Source organism: Periplaneta americana, chromosome 15, assembly GCF_040183065.1.
Source record: "Periplaneta americana isolate PAMFEO1 chromosome 15, P.americana_PAMFEO1_priV1, whole genome shotgun sequence".
NCBI classification, from domain to species: domain Eukaryota; kingdom Metazoa; phylum Arthropoda; class Insecta; order Blattodea; family Blattidae; genus Periplaneta; species Periplaneta americana.
The window spans coordinates 46,947,957-46,962,690 of record NC_091131.1 but is presented as its reverse complement, the minus strand read 5'-3'; the positions used below and the strand labels follow the sequence as shown (position 1 = coordinate 46,962,690).

The following is a 14,734-nucleotide window of genomic DNA, read 5'->3' as shown; positions in this document are numbered from 1 at the left end:
TTTAGTGGCTGGGCAATTACGCTAGTCGGACACGACTAGGCCTACACGCAACAGCATAGGAACCTCATTTGTAGTACGCTTCCGGAATATTGAATTGTAGATGCTTTTAATTAAAATTTAAAATAATTCAAACACATATAGGTAATTATTCTGCTATATTTAATAATAAGTCATTTCATGAATATAAAAGTGTCAATACAAAACGTCGTGAGCGGTATTGTGACACACCACTGCTTGCAGTCTGATTCTCTCTCTCTCTCTCTCTCTCTCTATCAAACCTTTTTCAAGCTCCTCACTCTTCATGTGCCCTGCCTACTTCCCCTACCATGCCCATGTCTGGTCTACTCGACTGTAAGAGATAGGTCTAGATATTAGAGTTGAATAACGATCGAGAAAGCAAACCTAACAGCGCCCGCAAAGCCGAAAACCCGCACGACAATATTGCCCACGTCGCGTCGTTGACGTAAATACTGCGTGTGAGAGTTTCGAGACTTCGGGAATGGTCAACTCTCGAATGTCAAACAGCCTTCAATCGTCACAGTTCTTTATACTCACAAACCAGACTGAATTTTTAGCTGGTTTGGCAACTGTTATATTTGTATTTAAACAGTTAGTTAGCCTATTTGAAACATCATCTCTACCTTTCAGCGTATAATAATCCGTTCCCCAGTTCTTCATTTAATTACTAGGTCCTTATTAAAAGGCTATGTTTGAGATAAAGTGTACAATCTCAAGTAAAAAAATGTTAACGCTTTATTTAACGTTATGTTTTATGTTTTTTAGAAATGCAAGTTTATTAGGAAATTGCTTTTTTTTTCTATTTATGTCGCCTTAGGTAATATCATATAACAGAACCAGAACATTTTGATAACTAAGAAACTGTTTTGTTTTGTCTTTTTGTCTCGATTAAACATTTCTGAAGTTATTTATTTCAATGATGTATGTTATTCAAAGTTACGAAATCTTTCAACGCCGACCAAATGATATTTCGAGAATGGTGAGCGAGACTCGAAGCGCACGAGAGTTACGAGACGAGACTCGAAAGACAAATGCAACGAACACAGCGAGCGAGAGCGGCAGTTAGTTTTGTTCACAGTCTACTATATACAGTCGCGAAGCTCAATATGTAGTAAAAATGCAAACATGGGTAGTTGCCCACCACTAGGATCGCTACTATCGCCTCATCATCGCAGATCTCTCTCCTAGCAGACGACAAAATATGTTACACTTTCGTTGTCGTGTTCTTTTGGAAAAATTAACACCTTCCTTCCATTATTGAAATATTAAATGCATAAAGTTAATTTATTATTTTAATGAAGTATATTAAATTCCACCATAAACTCGAAGATACCTGCAAGAAATAAGTTAATATAATTTTTGTTTGTGCAAAACGAACTGAAATTTACTATAATAGCTTCACTCATTCAAGATTATAGCGAAAATTAACTATGAAACTAATAAATATTAATTTGCACTTCCTTTTACAACAATAATAATGGAAATATGAATTAATGGAGTAACTTACGTGTACCAGTACTTGTAGTGTAGGCTTACGTAGTTAACAAAGTGGGATGAGGTTAAGCAATAATAATCACACCAGAATTGGAAATAAAACGTGATCAATAAATTTTATTGTAACAGACTTTTTCTACGTCTCTAGTAAAGCAACAAATAAAAATAACAACAAAATTAACAGCTATAATTAAAAACATATCCTTTGACAAAAAAAGTAGGCCTAAGCAATAATAATTCCACCAGAATTGAAAATAAAACGTGATCAATAAATTTCATTAAAACAAACTTAATTTTTCTACGTCTTCAGTAAAATAACACATAAAAATAATAACAAAATTAATAGCTACAATTAAAAATATATCATATGAAAAAAAAAAGTAGACCTAACCTTAATTACTCTGGAAATTTAGCAGCCTAAGTGACAGAACTTTAACCGGTATTTAATGTCCTTTCGGTTAGACTGAAACATTTCATTGTGAACTTTAAGGATATAATGTATTCTAACAGTCACAAAGAACTTCAAAGTTAACAGTTTTGTTTCTGCACAGCAATCTTGTGGAAACCCAGGAACCTTTCTGAATCTTTTGGAAATCGGAAAAAGGATAACTCTGGCCTCTTTTTCTTACTGTTGCTACAATTTATAGCATTACAAACGTCTCCTCCTTGTCCCATATTATTATTCCAATTATTATATTTTAGCCATTAACATTTTCATTACAACCAATAACGAACATTTCACAAGCATCAATGTGAAATACGCAACGAGCTAGCACGCGATAGAAATACGACACAGTCCAAAGTCGACCACGGACAGTCTATTGTTTCTAGTTGCTAACCGCTTGGAGCGCTTTATCACGAGATTTGCAAAAAAACACCTCAAGCTTCGCGACTGTATATAGTAGACTGTGGTTTTGTTCATCTCCAGTAGATATAATACTTACGACGTCGAGCGTGGCGTTGGCCGGCGCTTCCGCCTCGAAGCGTCGCACGGACAGCACGGTATGGCCCGCCAGAGGGCTCCCCGCTACCTCCGTCGTCATTCTGCACTCATGCCCCACACTTCCTCACACCTGGAACATAATGATGTCATTAAAATAACGTTGTGCATATTATTTGTTACAAACTTGTTTCAGAATTCAACCGAAGAAATTTAAGGGGTTGTAGAGGGGTCTTGGGTAAGTATTTTAAGTTAGGGAACTAAAGCTGCGGTTTGTTTACGGCGATCATCGCCGGGCGCCTCTGCCTACATTTTGACTATTGTGATAAAGAATCCTGTTCTGAGGTTGTTGGCACCCATTAGGTCGGATTCCATTAGCCTCATATAATAGGATGGCATATGAGTATGAAAGTAGGCAGAATGGATGAAGATAGCGACAATGCCGGCGAAATGCACCCAGAATATGATGCAGTACGGCAGTGATGTCAAAGCAAGCGCATTTTTCTGACCTTGACGTCTTGCGCGGACATCAAGCGCCAAGTATGGAAAGGGGCAGGGTTGTGTATATGAATAAGCAGCCTGTTGGATTAAGAAAACAGTGGTGCACAAACTTCAGACTGAACGTGAAATTTTATGTCGTTATTTTTATATGGCTTCTTTCTGTTTGATATTATCTATATTGTCTATAAAACAAAAGTACTAATACCAATTTCTTAATACTGCAGTTGTGTTTTAAACGTTAATAACATAATAAAGAGTTAAGAAGGAATATTCACATAAGTTCCATAATAGTACAACTATACTGTACTAAGTGGATGAAACACATCATTCATAAAGAAAGTGATATCCCCCCCCAAAAAAGAGATTGAGTATGACATGATAAGTTGGAATTGATATTGATGGTACCTTCAGCCTTATAAAAGTAATCAATAAACCAATCAAAACAATATTACAGTACAAAGCAAAGTTACCTAGGTGCTATGTATGTTTTAAGTGTAACTAATATTCCATAAAAACCCCTTATCGGATTATGCTTTTAAGATGATATTGGTGACCAACTTCCTGTCATCAGAATATTAAATTATAATTAAAGCTATAGAGCTGACATTTTTACAACACATGGGCACGTATTTTTTGCTTATTATGTAACAGCAGTTGCTTTGTTAATTCATTTCCTTACAAACACTTTCCATGCGAATATTTTCAAAATTTTCAATACACTATCTTCAGTAATACTGTACGTATTTACGGTATATTAGAATTACAAAAACATTCTGTAAGGCTACTAAATAAATAGGCCTATATCTGAAAATTTCACTTTTCTATAAAAAGAAAAGGAGGGATCATCGTGCTAACCACACGATACCTCCATTCTGGTTGGATGATCGTCCACCTCTGCTTCTCTGCTTCGGCATGTGGGCGTGAGGCCAGCAGCCGGCTGGTCGGTCTAGGCCTTTCACGGGCTGTAGCGCCACGGATTATTATTATTATTATTATTATTATTATTATTATTATTATTATTATTATTATTATTATTACTAGCCGTACCCGTGCGCTCCGCTGCACCCGTTACAAATAAATATAAAGTAATTACATAATTAAACTAGGACATTTGATCCAGGGAAGATTCGTGTTTGATAGAAGGATAAATCGTTTAATATGTTACTTAATTTAAATTGTATTTAAATAATTAAAATGCGATCATTTTGGTCCAGAGACCACTCATTTGGTGCAATGACAATTCCTTTAACATGTTTCTTAATTTTTATTACATGCATCCATACTTTAATGAAGACTGACATATCATGTAGATTTAATGTGTATACTTTATTTTACTTGTTATATGTTTCCATTGAATTATGATAATAACTTAATTTTAAACCTTGTTTTCTACGTATTCAGTAAATGGCGCTTGGACCACTATGGTTCTGAACACTTCAAATAACTTAAATTATATTATATTATATTATACTATATTATATAATATAATATTATATTATATTATATTATATTATATTATATTATATTATATTATATTATATTATATTATATAAAAAATGTGTTGATAATGGATGTACACCGATAAGTAAGTTTTTAATTTGTTATGGGGGCTCTTGAATCTCAGGAGGAACAATTTTTATTTTACAACAGCGCAACATAATCTGCTTGGCTCATTACCCAATTTTTTTGCATTGCATTTAATGCATATGTATTTTATGTATTTTAGCACGATTCAATTGAGCATAGTTAAAATTTGGATTATAAAATAATGGAATGCTAAGCTAACATATTATTATTGCATACTAAATCAATACACTTTTGTGGTTCGTTAATTCTCTGACATAAACATTATTTTAAGAAATACAGGAAACGAATACACAGAATAGCCTATCAAGTTGTTTGTGCATAAGAAGCTATTTTAATCTTACCTGTTCTCAATTCACTCCGAAGTTACTGTAATAATATTATAGCATTATGTCGATATAGAGAAACTACACTTTCCAATGGTGAAATAATAATTAATTACACAAATCGGTTAATTTAGCTTCCGATATTACTTCATACAAACACAGAAACATTCTCTGTAGGCTATGATTCATAGCTTTCGATTGTTGTTGACCAAGGCCCCTTATAGACGAATTCATTTGTTTATTTCATTACACCGCATTAGATGGCGTTATTTTAATTTTAAAACTCATTTATCTCATTAAATATCTGTCCTATCAAAATTTTTCAAAGAATAAAACTTATCGGAAATGATTTTTAAGAAATTTTTGTTATGTAACATTTTTCACAAAAATCAATAATTAGTGAGATATTTCGATTTATTTAATTCAGAACCCCGAATAACTCCCCTTTTAAATAATGTATTTTGAATGCCATATAGCCTAAAATCTAAGTTACAACGAACTTAATTTATATTCCAATTTTCATCGAAATCGGTTCAGCCATTATCGCGTGAAAAGGTAACGAACATACAGACAGACAGACAGACATACAAACAAAAATTTCAAAAATGCGATTTTCAGTTTCAGGGTGGTTAATTATATATGTTAAGACCAATTATTTTTGGAAAATCGAAAATGACCAGAAAAATATTTCGGCTACAGATTTATTATTAGTTTAGATTATTATTATTATTATTATTATTATTATTATTATTATTATTATTATTGTTATTATTATTATTATTATTATTATAAAAAAGTTGAGAAAATATTTTTTTTAATAAAACAAATCAAACTTGTGAAAAATGAACATTAAAATTAAAACTTACATTCTTATAATGCAGGTATACTTCTCAGACAAATCTAAAAATTAACATGGATACAGTTTTAATAAATTCTCTTCCCTTTATCCATTGAATCAGTGCTGGCCATCCCTGAATATAGCTCGACCAAGCGGCATATAATACCTCTTTCGTCTGTCTCTTTCCTTTCCGCTGTGAAGCGCTCAGGCTCTCCTGGGCTCTAAAGCGCGCACTTGCTCCTATGGGCATCAATTGACATGACTGCAGTACGGCTTCAATTAAACTTGATATGTGCCTTTTATCAATATTGAAACTTGAATTATTAGCGTTACACCATTGTTTAAATTTTGAACATATTAGATTAATTTCGTCTATTTAGAAATAAACTTATTTTAGATCGTAAGTGCTATATTAGAGCTTCAAACGATTTCATTCAGGGATATTGGTTTTTTATGTGTTATAAATGCATGGCATATAACTTATCTTTATACTTCTTCCGAAAGAAATCATGCTGTGAATTTTATTTTAATTTAAATTCTATGGCCGGTTTTGAATTTATGAACCTAGGATTTCATAACGGGCGTGGTAACGTTTAACGATCAAGAAAAGCAGAATGTAATGTCCCTTTCCATGACGAAGTCAATTTCGGTAACTATATGTTTGAGAACAGACTGTATTTACTGTGGAACTTGCAGCGAAGTGTTAATGTTTCCTAAGAAATGCGAAAGACGAAGAATTATCACAAGACAGCTACTTTAAGGAATGCTCCTCAGCGACTGTGCATTATGAAAACTTTCTTTTTTAGGTGATGGAACTTTTCAGCGGCGTTGCGAACAAAAAAAATTAATTTACATAATTCCAAATTGAAATTACACAGCAATATATTATTCTGTCAAGGTTACAAAGGCGAAATAGCTGAGAAAGTAACAATTCAAAAACTACACGCCGGAATAATTGCTTATGTCCATCGTCACAGTTTCACACCGAGTGACACTCAGGTTTGAAAAACATAGACCTCTGGGCAAGTGCAAATTTATTTTCTTTGTACGAAGAAATAATTTATATTTTAGGGAGACATTGCTATATCTGGGATTTCTAACTTACAGTTTCGTATTACCGAACGAGTTGGCACAGCCGACAGCGTTTGTGACTCGTATTAGGGAGGTCCCGTGTTCAAACCCTTGGCCGGCCAATCTGACTGGGGTAGTTCATGGTTCCCCTCAGTCACAAAGACAAACGCCGGATTGGAAATTTACATACTATGTTTTATCACCGCCTTAATCACTAATATAAACATCAATTAAAATCTATAATCAGTTACATGAGCACAAGCCATTTACAACACACAACAGAAACAGGAACTCAACAATAGTAACAACGGCATACTGGTATACCCACAAATCTTAACACGCGATATGGTCAGAGATGACACACTAACGGTCTTACTAATAAAAACCCTATACAGGGTGTTTCAAAAATACGGGGCATAATTTCAGGTATGTATTTCCCACATGTAGACAATCAAAATAGTTCATTACAACATGTGTCCGGAAATGCTTTATTTCCGAGTTATGGCCTTCACAACATTGAAATTCACCGGAACGTTTTTCTTTCCGCAGGTCGTTGCCGTCAAAGGAGACATTAAGAGGGCACTCTGACACTTCATTCCGAGGCGAAGGTTATATTCAGTGTTGTGTAGGCGTTAGACTGTGCGACATGTATTCAAATCAAGAGCTGGCAGAGATACACTTCATGTACGGTAAGGCGGACGGCAATGCTGCTCTGGCTCGTCGTTTGTACCAGGAGAGGTACCCACAGCGACAATGTCCAGATCGGAAGACATTTGTACGTCTCCATTACCGTCTGTGCGAGTATGGAAAATTTAACTCTCCTGGTTTGGGAAGGGGACGACCAAGCTCTACAACTCCAGAAGTACAGGAGGAGATTCTGGAGGCTGTGAACATGACTCCTTCTATCAGCACACGAAGGGTAGCGTTGCAAGTCAATGTTCCTCATACGACTGTCTGGAGACTGTTGAAAGAGTATCAATATTGTATTCTTATCATTTGCAACGTGTACAGGCCCTGTCACCAGCAGATTACCCTGCACGAGTTAGGTTCTGTCAGTGGTTCTTGCAGCAGTGTGTTGTAAATCCGAACTTTCCTGCCTTAGTTGTATTATTTACAGATGAAGCACAGTTCACACGAGATAGCATAACAAATTTCCACAATCAGCATGTATGGGTGTATGAAAACCCACGTGCAACTGTTCCATCTCATCACCAGGTGCGGTTCTTCCTCAACATGTGGACCGGTATCATTGGTGATCGATTAGTTGGACCCCATGTACTTGTAAACAGACTTACGGGGCAGGCGTACACAAACTTCCTGGAAAACACCATACCTCATGTTTTAGAAGACACTCCACTGATCAATCGTCAACACATTCACTTCTTGCATGATGGCGCTCCTGCACACTTCAGTCGTACGGCTCGCCGGTACTTGGATCGAAGGTTTCCTGATCGATGGATAGGTAGAGGTGGCTCAATTGCTTGGCCTCCACGCTCACCTGATCTGAAGCCTCTCGATTTCTACTTGTGGGGCCATTTAAAATCATTGTTTATTCGTCTCCGGTGCCTGATTTGGAATCCCTTCGGAATCGAATTGTGGCATGTTCTGAGGACATACGCAATACTCCTGGAGTTTGGGATAGTGTTCGCAGGTCAATGAGACATCGATGTGAGGTCTGTATTCAAGCAGGAGGTGGACATTTTGAACATCTTCTGTAATGACAACGACCTGCGGAAAGAAAAACGTTCCGGTGAATTTCAATGTTGTGAAGGCCATAACTCGGAAATGAAGCATTTCCGGACACATGTTGTAATGAACTATTTTGATTGTCTACATGTGGGAAATACATACCTGAAATTATGCCCCGTATTTTTGAATCACCCTGTATACAGACGTTTAACTGTCTTATACTTATACAGTGAGTAGCTCGTTTATAAGTCGTGTGTAAATTCCTTACTAATAATCACTACATACAGTACGTCGTGTATAACAGTACATCCGTTACACAGCTACGTCATAGTTTCGTCATTACTTCATTACGAAAGATAATAGAATATGGGATTCTCTATTGCATCCGGTAGAGTGCTCTAGTGTGCCGTGTTATGTATCGATAGTACAACTGGCTCTGATCGATTACCACACTATCTTTTGGTCAAAGAATACAAGCTACAGCCATATTATTCTAATTATTCTATGCTCTTTGGTTTGTTCTTCTATGGATACAAAGCAACCATCATCATAAAATCACAGTCGATACGAACAGCTGTTAGAGGAGCGGCCATTTTTTCTCTATATACAACGCTTAAACAAGGGGTTTCGTGTATATAACTACTGCAAAGCAATTCCCATTGTATAGTTACAGACTGTTTATACATCCATTGCTTATGCATGGTTTATTAGTAACGTTTTCTGTCTCAACTCTGCATAAGTCTCGTATAAAAAATATACACGGTTTATTAGTAAGACCGTAAGTAGATATATACATGACACTACGACACAGAACACTTGACGTGGCATGGTTACAAGCCGCCACTGATACTTTGGTTTTTCCGCCGTCACTGTCAATATTCCTTAGCCACGTGACTGCTGACCACGTGGTGAAGTCTGAACCGTGACGTCACTTATTGGCTTCAGGCAAGCATACAATTTAGCAACATCCTCCACAAAGTATGCGCAGTTGGGTAATGAAGACGATCCCTTAACAATGAGCAGGAGCGGTCGTGAATGTCAAGTAAAGACGACGCTCTGTGCGTGCTATCCTCGCTGCTATTCTAAACACCCTTCAGCAAATGAAATACCGGTTAATCCCCGCTTAACGACATTTCGCTTTAACGAGTCCATAATCGTTAAACTAACCACGCAACGCTAATTTGAAATGCATTAACGATAGCCTTCAACGGGCTTCATTTTGCACATCACACATATCCTCGTCGTTTTTCGCGCTGAAGTGTTCTATCCAGGAATTTTATTTTTACTTTCTTTTTAGCTATATATAAGTACAAAATAATATCGTGACTCTGCAAAAAAAAAAAAAAAAAAAAAAAGGAAGTTTCTATATTTTCATACATATTAAAGAAATTGCTATTTGGCATGCTGTCTGTCTGTTGTCTGTATGTCTTTTATAGTTAAATATGTTGAACAGAGCAGAGTTACTAATTTTATTTGTCACATGAAAGGTAAAATTGTATTTATTTATTTAATTCTTTACTTACTTACGTGTTTATTTATTTATTTACATATTTATTTATTTATTTATTTAAGTGTGCTTAAATGCGACAGGCTCATGTCAGTAGATTTACTGGCATGTAAAAGAACTCCTGCGGAACAAAATTCCGGCACATCCAGCGACGCTGATATAACCTCTGCAGTTGCGAGCGTCATTAAATAAAACATAACATTTTTACTTATTTATTTGTGTACTTATTTATTTACTTATTTATTTAATTATTTATTTATTGAATTATTTGTTTATTTATTTTATTTATTTAATTATATATTTAATTATCTAATTGTTTAATTAGTTATTTATTTAATTATTTATGTATTTATTTATTTTATTTATTTACTTATGTATTTATTAATTTATTCACTCATTTATTTATTTATTTATTTATGATAACTTTCTTAAAAATCATAAGTAAGTAAGAGAATAAGATACGTAAATATATTCTCTTCCTGGAATTGTCATCTCTTTACATTTATTTATATTAAGTAACAGATTATTATTGTTACCAGTATCAACCAAACATTTCGATATACCCTCTTTTACACGTCTTAATTTTGGGAATTTAGAGAATACTTTTTCTGTGCGATGAATAAAACGAAAGTTCATCTTTTGTTTGGGTATATAACTGAGGAATATCATTTTAAAATGTTTTTTGAATAATAGTGTAATAATTTCACTGCAAACGATAATATCATTAGGTATTAGAGAGGAATGAATTGTTCCAGAACGAGTAAAATCTACAGTGAGTAGCTAATATTAATAACTTTATATATAAGTAAACACCATTTTACTATAATTGACATATATTTATATGTTATTTAAACATCGTTTGACCTATTTTTGTCTGTCCTGACTTCAGAATAACTCTCATATAGGGAAAATATAGAGAACTTGGCATGAAATCTAGATTTGCAGACTTACTCTTCTGAAAATATGATGTTGCATTGCTTGTTTGCTATTTGCAATATATTTGTCTGCTTGTAGCAGACATAAATGTCTTTGAAGGAAAGTAGCTTTGGCTTGTTTTTCTCTAAGTTGCATGTGTTGCTTCGGTTTCTTGTGAGTTATTACGCAACTACAGTGCAAATAATAATGATGACGACAGCCGTATTCACTTAGCTTCAGATTATCAGAGCCTATGATCGTTTGCCAGCCTTGATTGGAGGTACCGGACTCAAAAAATCGATAGCCCCAGGATGAATACCCATTACATCCACGCAATACAGAAATGGATCACATGTGGCGCACAACCAACGTCCATGATTACGTTTCAATAAAAGTCATCGTCGGTGGTCTAGTGGCCATCGAATGCTAGTATGAAATCTGAACACATAAAAAATAAAAACAGAGAGTGGCGCGATAATCGGTGGAGCGTCAAAACCGACCAGCTGACTTCTGACCTCAAGCCCTGTTGACTCAGCAAAGGTGAACGATCTCAAATTTATAACGATAATCGGTAGGTGCGTACCCAGGTTTCGATCAGGCAACTCCTCTCGTCCCTAGGCCAGCCCCCTCCGTGCGTCGCCAGCCTGTGTTCGGAGAATGCTATAGAATGATGACGAAATGGAGAAATGGTGACGGAATGATGTAGATGCCTAATATGGGGAAACAGGAGAATCCCGAGAAAAAAATCCGCTACCTTGTCCGCCACAAGTGTCACAGTGGTGAAAAATCCCAGGCCTGAGTGGGATTCGAACCCGGATCGCTTTCGTGACGTCTGACCACTCAGCCACTCCAAGAGACTATTTCGTACTAAGTTTTTAATTATTGACATATGGGCTCACTTATTTATTAATGTACTTATTCATTTAAAGGATTTGCTTATCTACTAAGTTATTTGTTTTGTTTTAATGAGTTATTTTACGGCGCTGTATCAACATCTGAGGTTATTTAGCGTCTCAGTGAAATGGTGATTATGCCAGTGAAATGAGTCCGGAGTCCAGCACCAATAGTTACCCAGCATTTGGGTTGAAGGGAAAACCCCGGAGAAAAACTCAAACAGGTAACTTGTCCCGACCGGGATTCGAACACGGACCACCTGGTTTCGCGGTCTGACACGCTAACCATTACTCCACAAGTGTGTACAATCAATTAATCAATCAATCAAACTCCTGTATCTTCTCATGAGGAGCATAGGGCATTCACAAAGTGCCTCCATCGGACCCTATTTGTAGCCAACTTCTTCACTTAGCTCCATGTTTTCCCCTCCCTAGCAATTTCCTCCAAAACTGTTCTCTTCCATGTATTTTTTGGCCTTCCTCTTGTTCTACTATCCTGGGGGTTCCAATCTAAAGCCATTCTTTCTACTTCCCCATCTTCTTTCCTGATTGTGTGCCCTATCCAATTCCACTTTCGTTTTTTGATTTCTATTGCGATTTCTTTCTGATTTGTTATCTTCCATAGTTCTGAGTTTGTGATTATATCTGGCCATCTAATGTTTAAAATTCTTCGTAAACATCTGAAGAGTCCACTGCAAGAATGATGGATGTCATTTGGAATACATTTTGCAGGAGAGGCAATTGAAAGTTTGAAATGCTTAGCGCTCAAAGCTTAACTGTGATTTTCCGATCATTACTGGACAATGACTATCAGTGTTAATGCCATGTAACTCTCTATGTACATTCCATATGTCTTAAGCTATGCATTGACAGTCTTGGTTCATTTTTGACAAGAAAGTGACATCCATCATTCTTGCAGTGGACTCTTCATCTATTAACAAATGTTTGCAGTTTATTTCGTATAGTTTTACTTGTTTTCCATGTCTCACATCCATATAATAAGATTGATTTCACATTACTGTTAAAGATTTTAATTTTTGTAGATCTAGATATAATATAAGATTTCCATATTGGGTACAACTGGACAAATTCACTATTTGCATTTTTTATTCGGTTCTTTATATCCTCGAAGGCTCCACCATCCTTGTCAATTATACTACCCAAATATTTAAATTCTTGAACAGTACCAATGTTATTATTATTTATTATAACTTTATCTGCCTTTTTACTATTCAATCTCTTTTCTTTAATTTTCTTTACGATTATTTTCATATGAGCCTCTTTACAAGTGTAGACACCTCATTTGTTATTCATCGGTATGTTTATTTATTTCATTTGTTTATTTATCGACACATTAATTTCCTTTCTTATCATTCCGTGTATTTATTTATTTTTTATTCGTATCTGTTTATTTAACTACTGATTGGTGCTTTTCACATGCATGAATATTTATATTCATTCGGGCATTCATTGCTGACTGGGTATATTTATTGCACCGATTAACTAGAATCGTAGAATTTGTTGGGCACGCATTACGTTCGCTGGTAATGGACTATGGCATTGCTCCGACCAGCATATAAATCCGTCAAGTGTTATCTAAGCCCTCACTCGTAATCGAACACCGTATATCGGCGCAGGAATATTGACCACGGCTGCTGTCACAGCCAGTGCTCTCATATCGCTCCATCTCCTATAAATTGCTGCCAAATGTCCGTGACGTCACATACATTGTCATTATGGTCATTGGATGTGATCCAGTTGTTGGGATCGTAGTATTTATTTGTTACATCATGCCCAGAGGTGGGCATTGCGCAGCATTCCTAAAACGGCGAAGGATAGTCTATCTGTAGCACACAGACGTGGGCCCAGTCGGCGTGGGAACAGGCCTGCAGTGCAAATGTAAAAGTCATGGTGTTTAAAATCCGTGTTTTGTGTTCCACAGACTACATCATCACGACATACAAAAGCGACCTCTAGGTCTCTCGCTCTGCGGGAGAACCAAGATTAACCATATTAGCATGCGGTTTCTTTTTTGTAAGACGGAACTTTATGCTGAAATTATGAAATGCTAGCAGATGTTTCACACTGCTTTCTATTTCTGCTGAATAACAGGCATTTTAATTTTCCACCACCACCACCATCACCATCACCACCACTACAATAATCACCACTTACACCGTCGCTGTAACCATAACTACCATCATTGGTATGGTGCAAAATCGTTGGCTTATTATCTTTCGAATTCTGACACCAACTCCGGAGATACTTGTGGTCGACTATTCCTTTAATAATTAAATTTTTTAGAGAACCATTCCTAAAAGTACATTTCTAACGATAGACAAGAGTAATAAAATTTGACTATTATACTGTAGCTTGCGAAATAGTACATTATGCAACGAGCCTATAATGGTAATAATTAAGACGCGAGTTTCATAATTTTCATACGAGCGTCTTAATTACCATTATAGGAAAGTTTCATACGACTTTTTATGCTCGACCATATTTCTAACTTGAAATTTGCATAAGTATTCATGTTATTCTTATCTAACTGGGGAGTGGAACTGACCTTGTGCAATATCTCGTAAATTGTGAGATGTGCGCAGACGCGAAAGTATTGATTTTTTCCGAGAAACAAATGTCGACATTGACCTTGATATAATCTAGAGAGTAAAATAAACATTAATCTTGATATAACCTTGAAATTGATTTAGACATTGAAAAACGAGATGACAAAATTAATTTATTTGAATATTATTTACAATTAACGCTAATCATTATAGTATAGAACATAAGACAGTATTGGATTTCCAGCCTCCGTGACGTTTAGCTAGTTGTCTTTCGATTGCATATCCGAGAATAATCGATACTTGCGCTTTCATATTACTACAATGGTGTTTTCTGATTGGTGGAACACCTGAACTTTAATGAATAGGTGTACTTTAATGAGGTCCATTAAAG

At 35.8% G+C, this 14,734-nt stretch overlaps 1 protein-coding gene across 1 annotated transcript in view; it reads right to left on the bottom strand.

The window, feature by feature from the left end:
* chas (chascon) overlaps positions 1-14,734 on the bottom strand; it is a 472,926-nt gene that overhangs the window by 367,412 nt on the left and 90,780 nt on the right. Inside the window, exon 2 of the mRNA XM_069847044.1 lies at positions 2,457-2,585. Coding sequence (XP_069703145.1) covers positions 2,457-2,555 — 99 coding nt within the window. The 5' untranslated portion in view covers positions 2,556-2,585. The remainder of the gene's footprint in view (positions 1-2,456; positions 2,586-14,734) is intronic.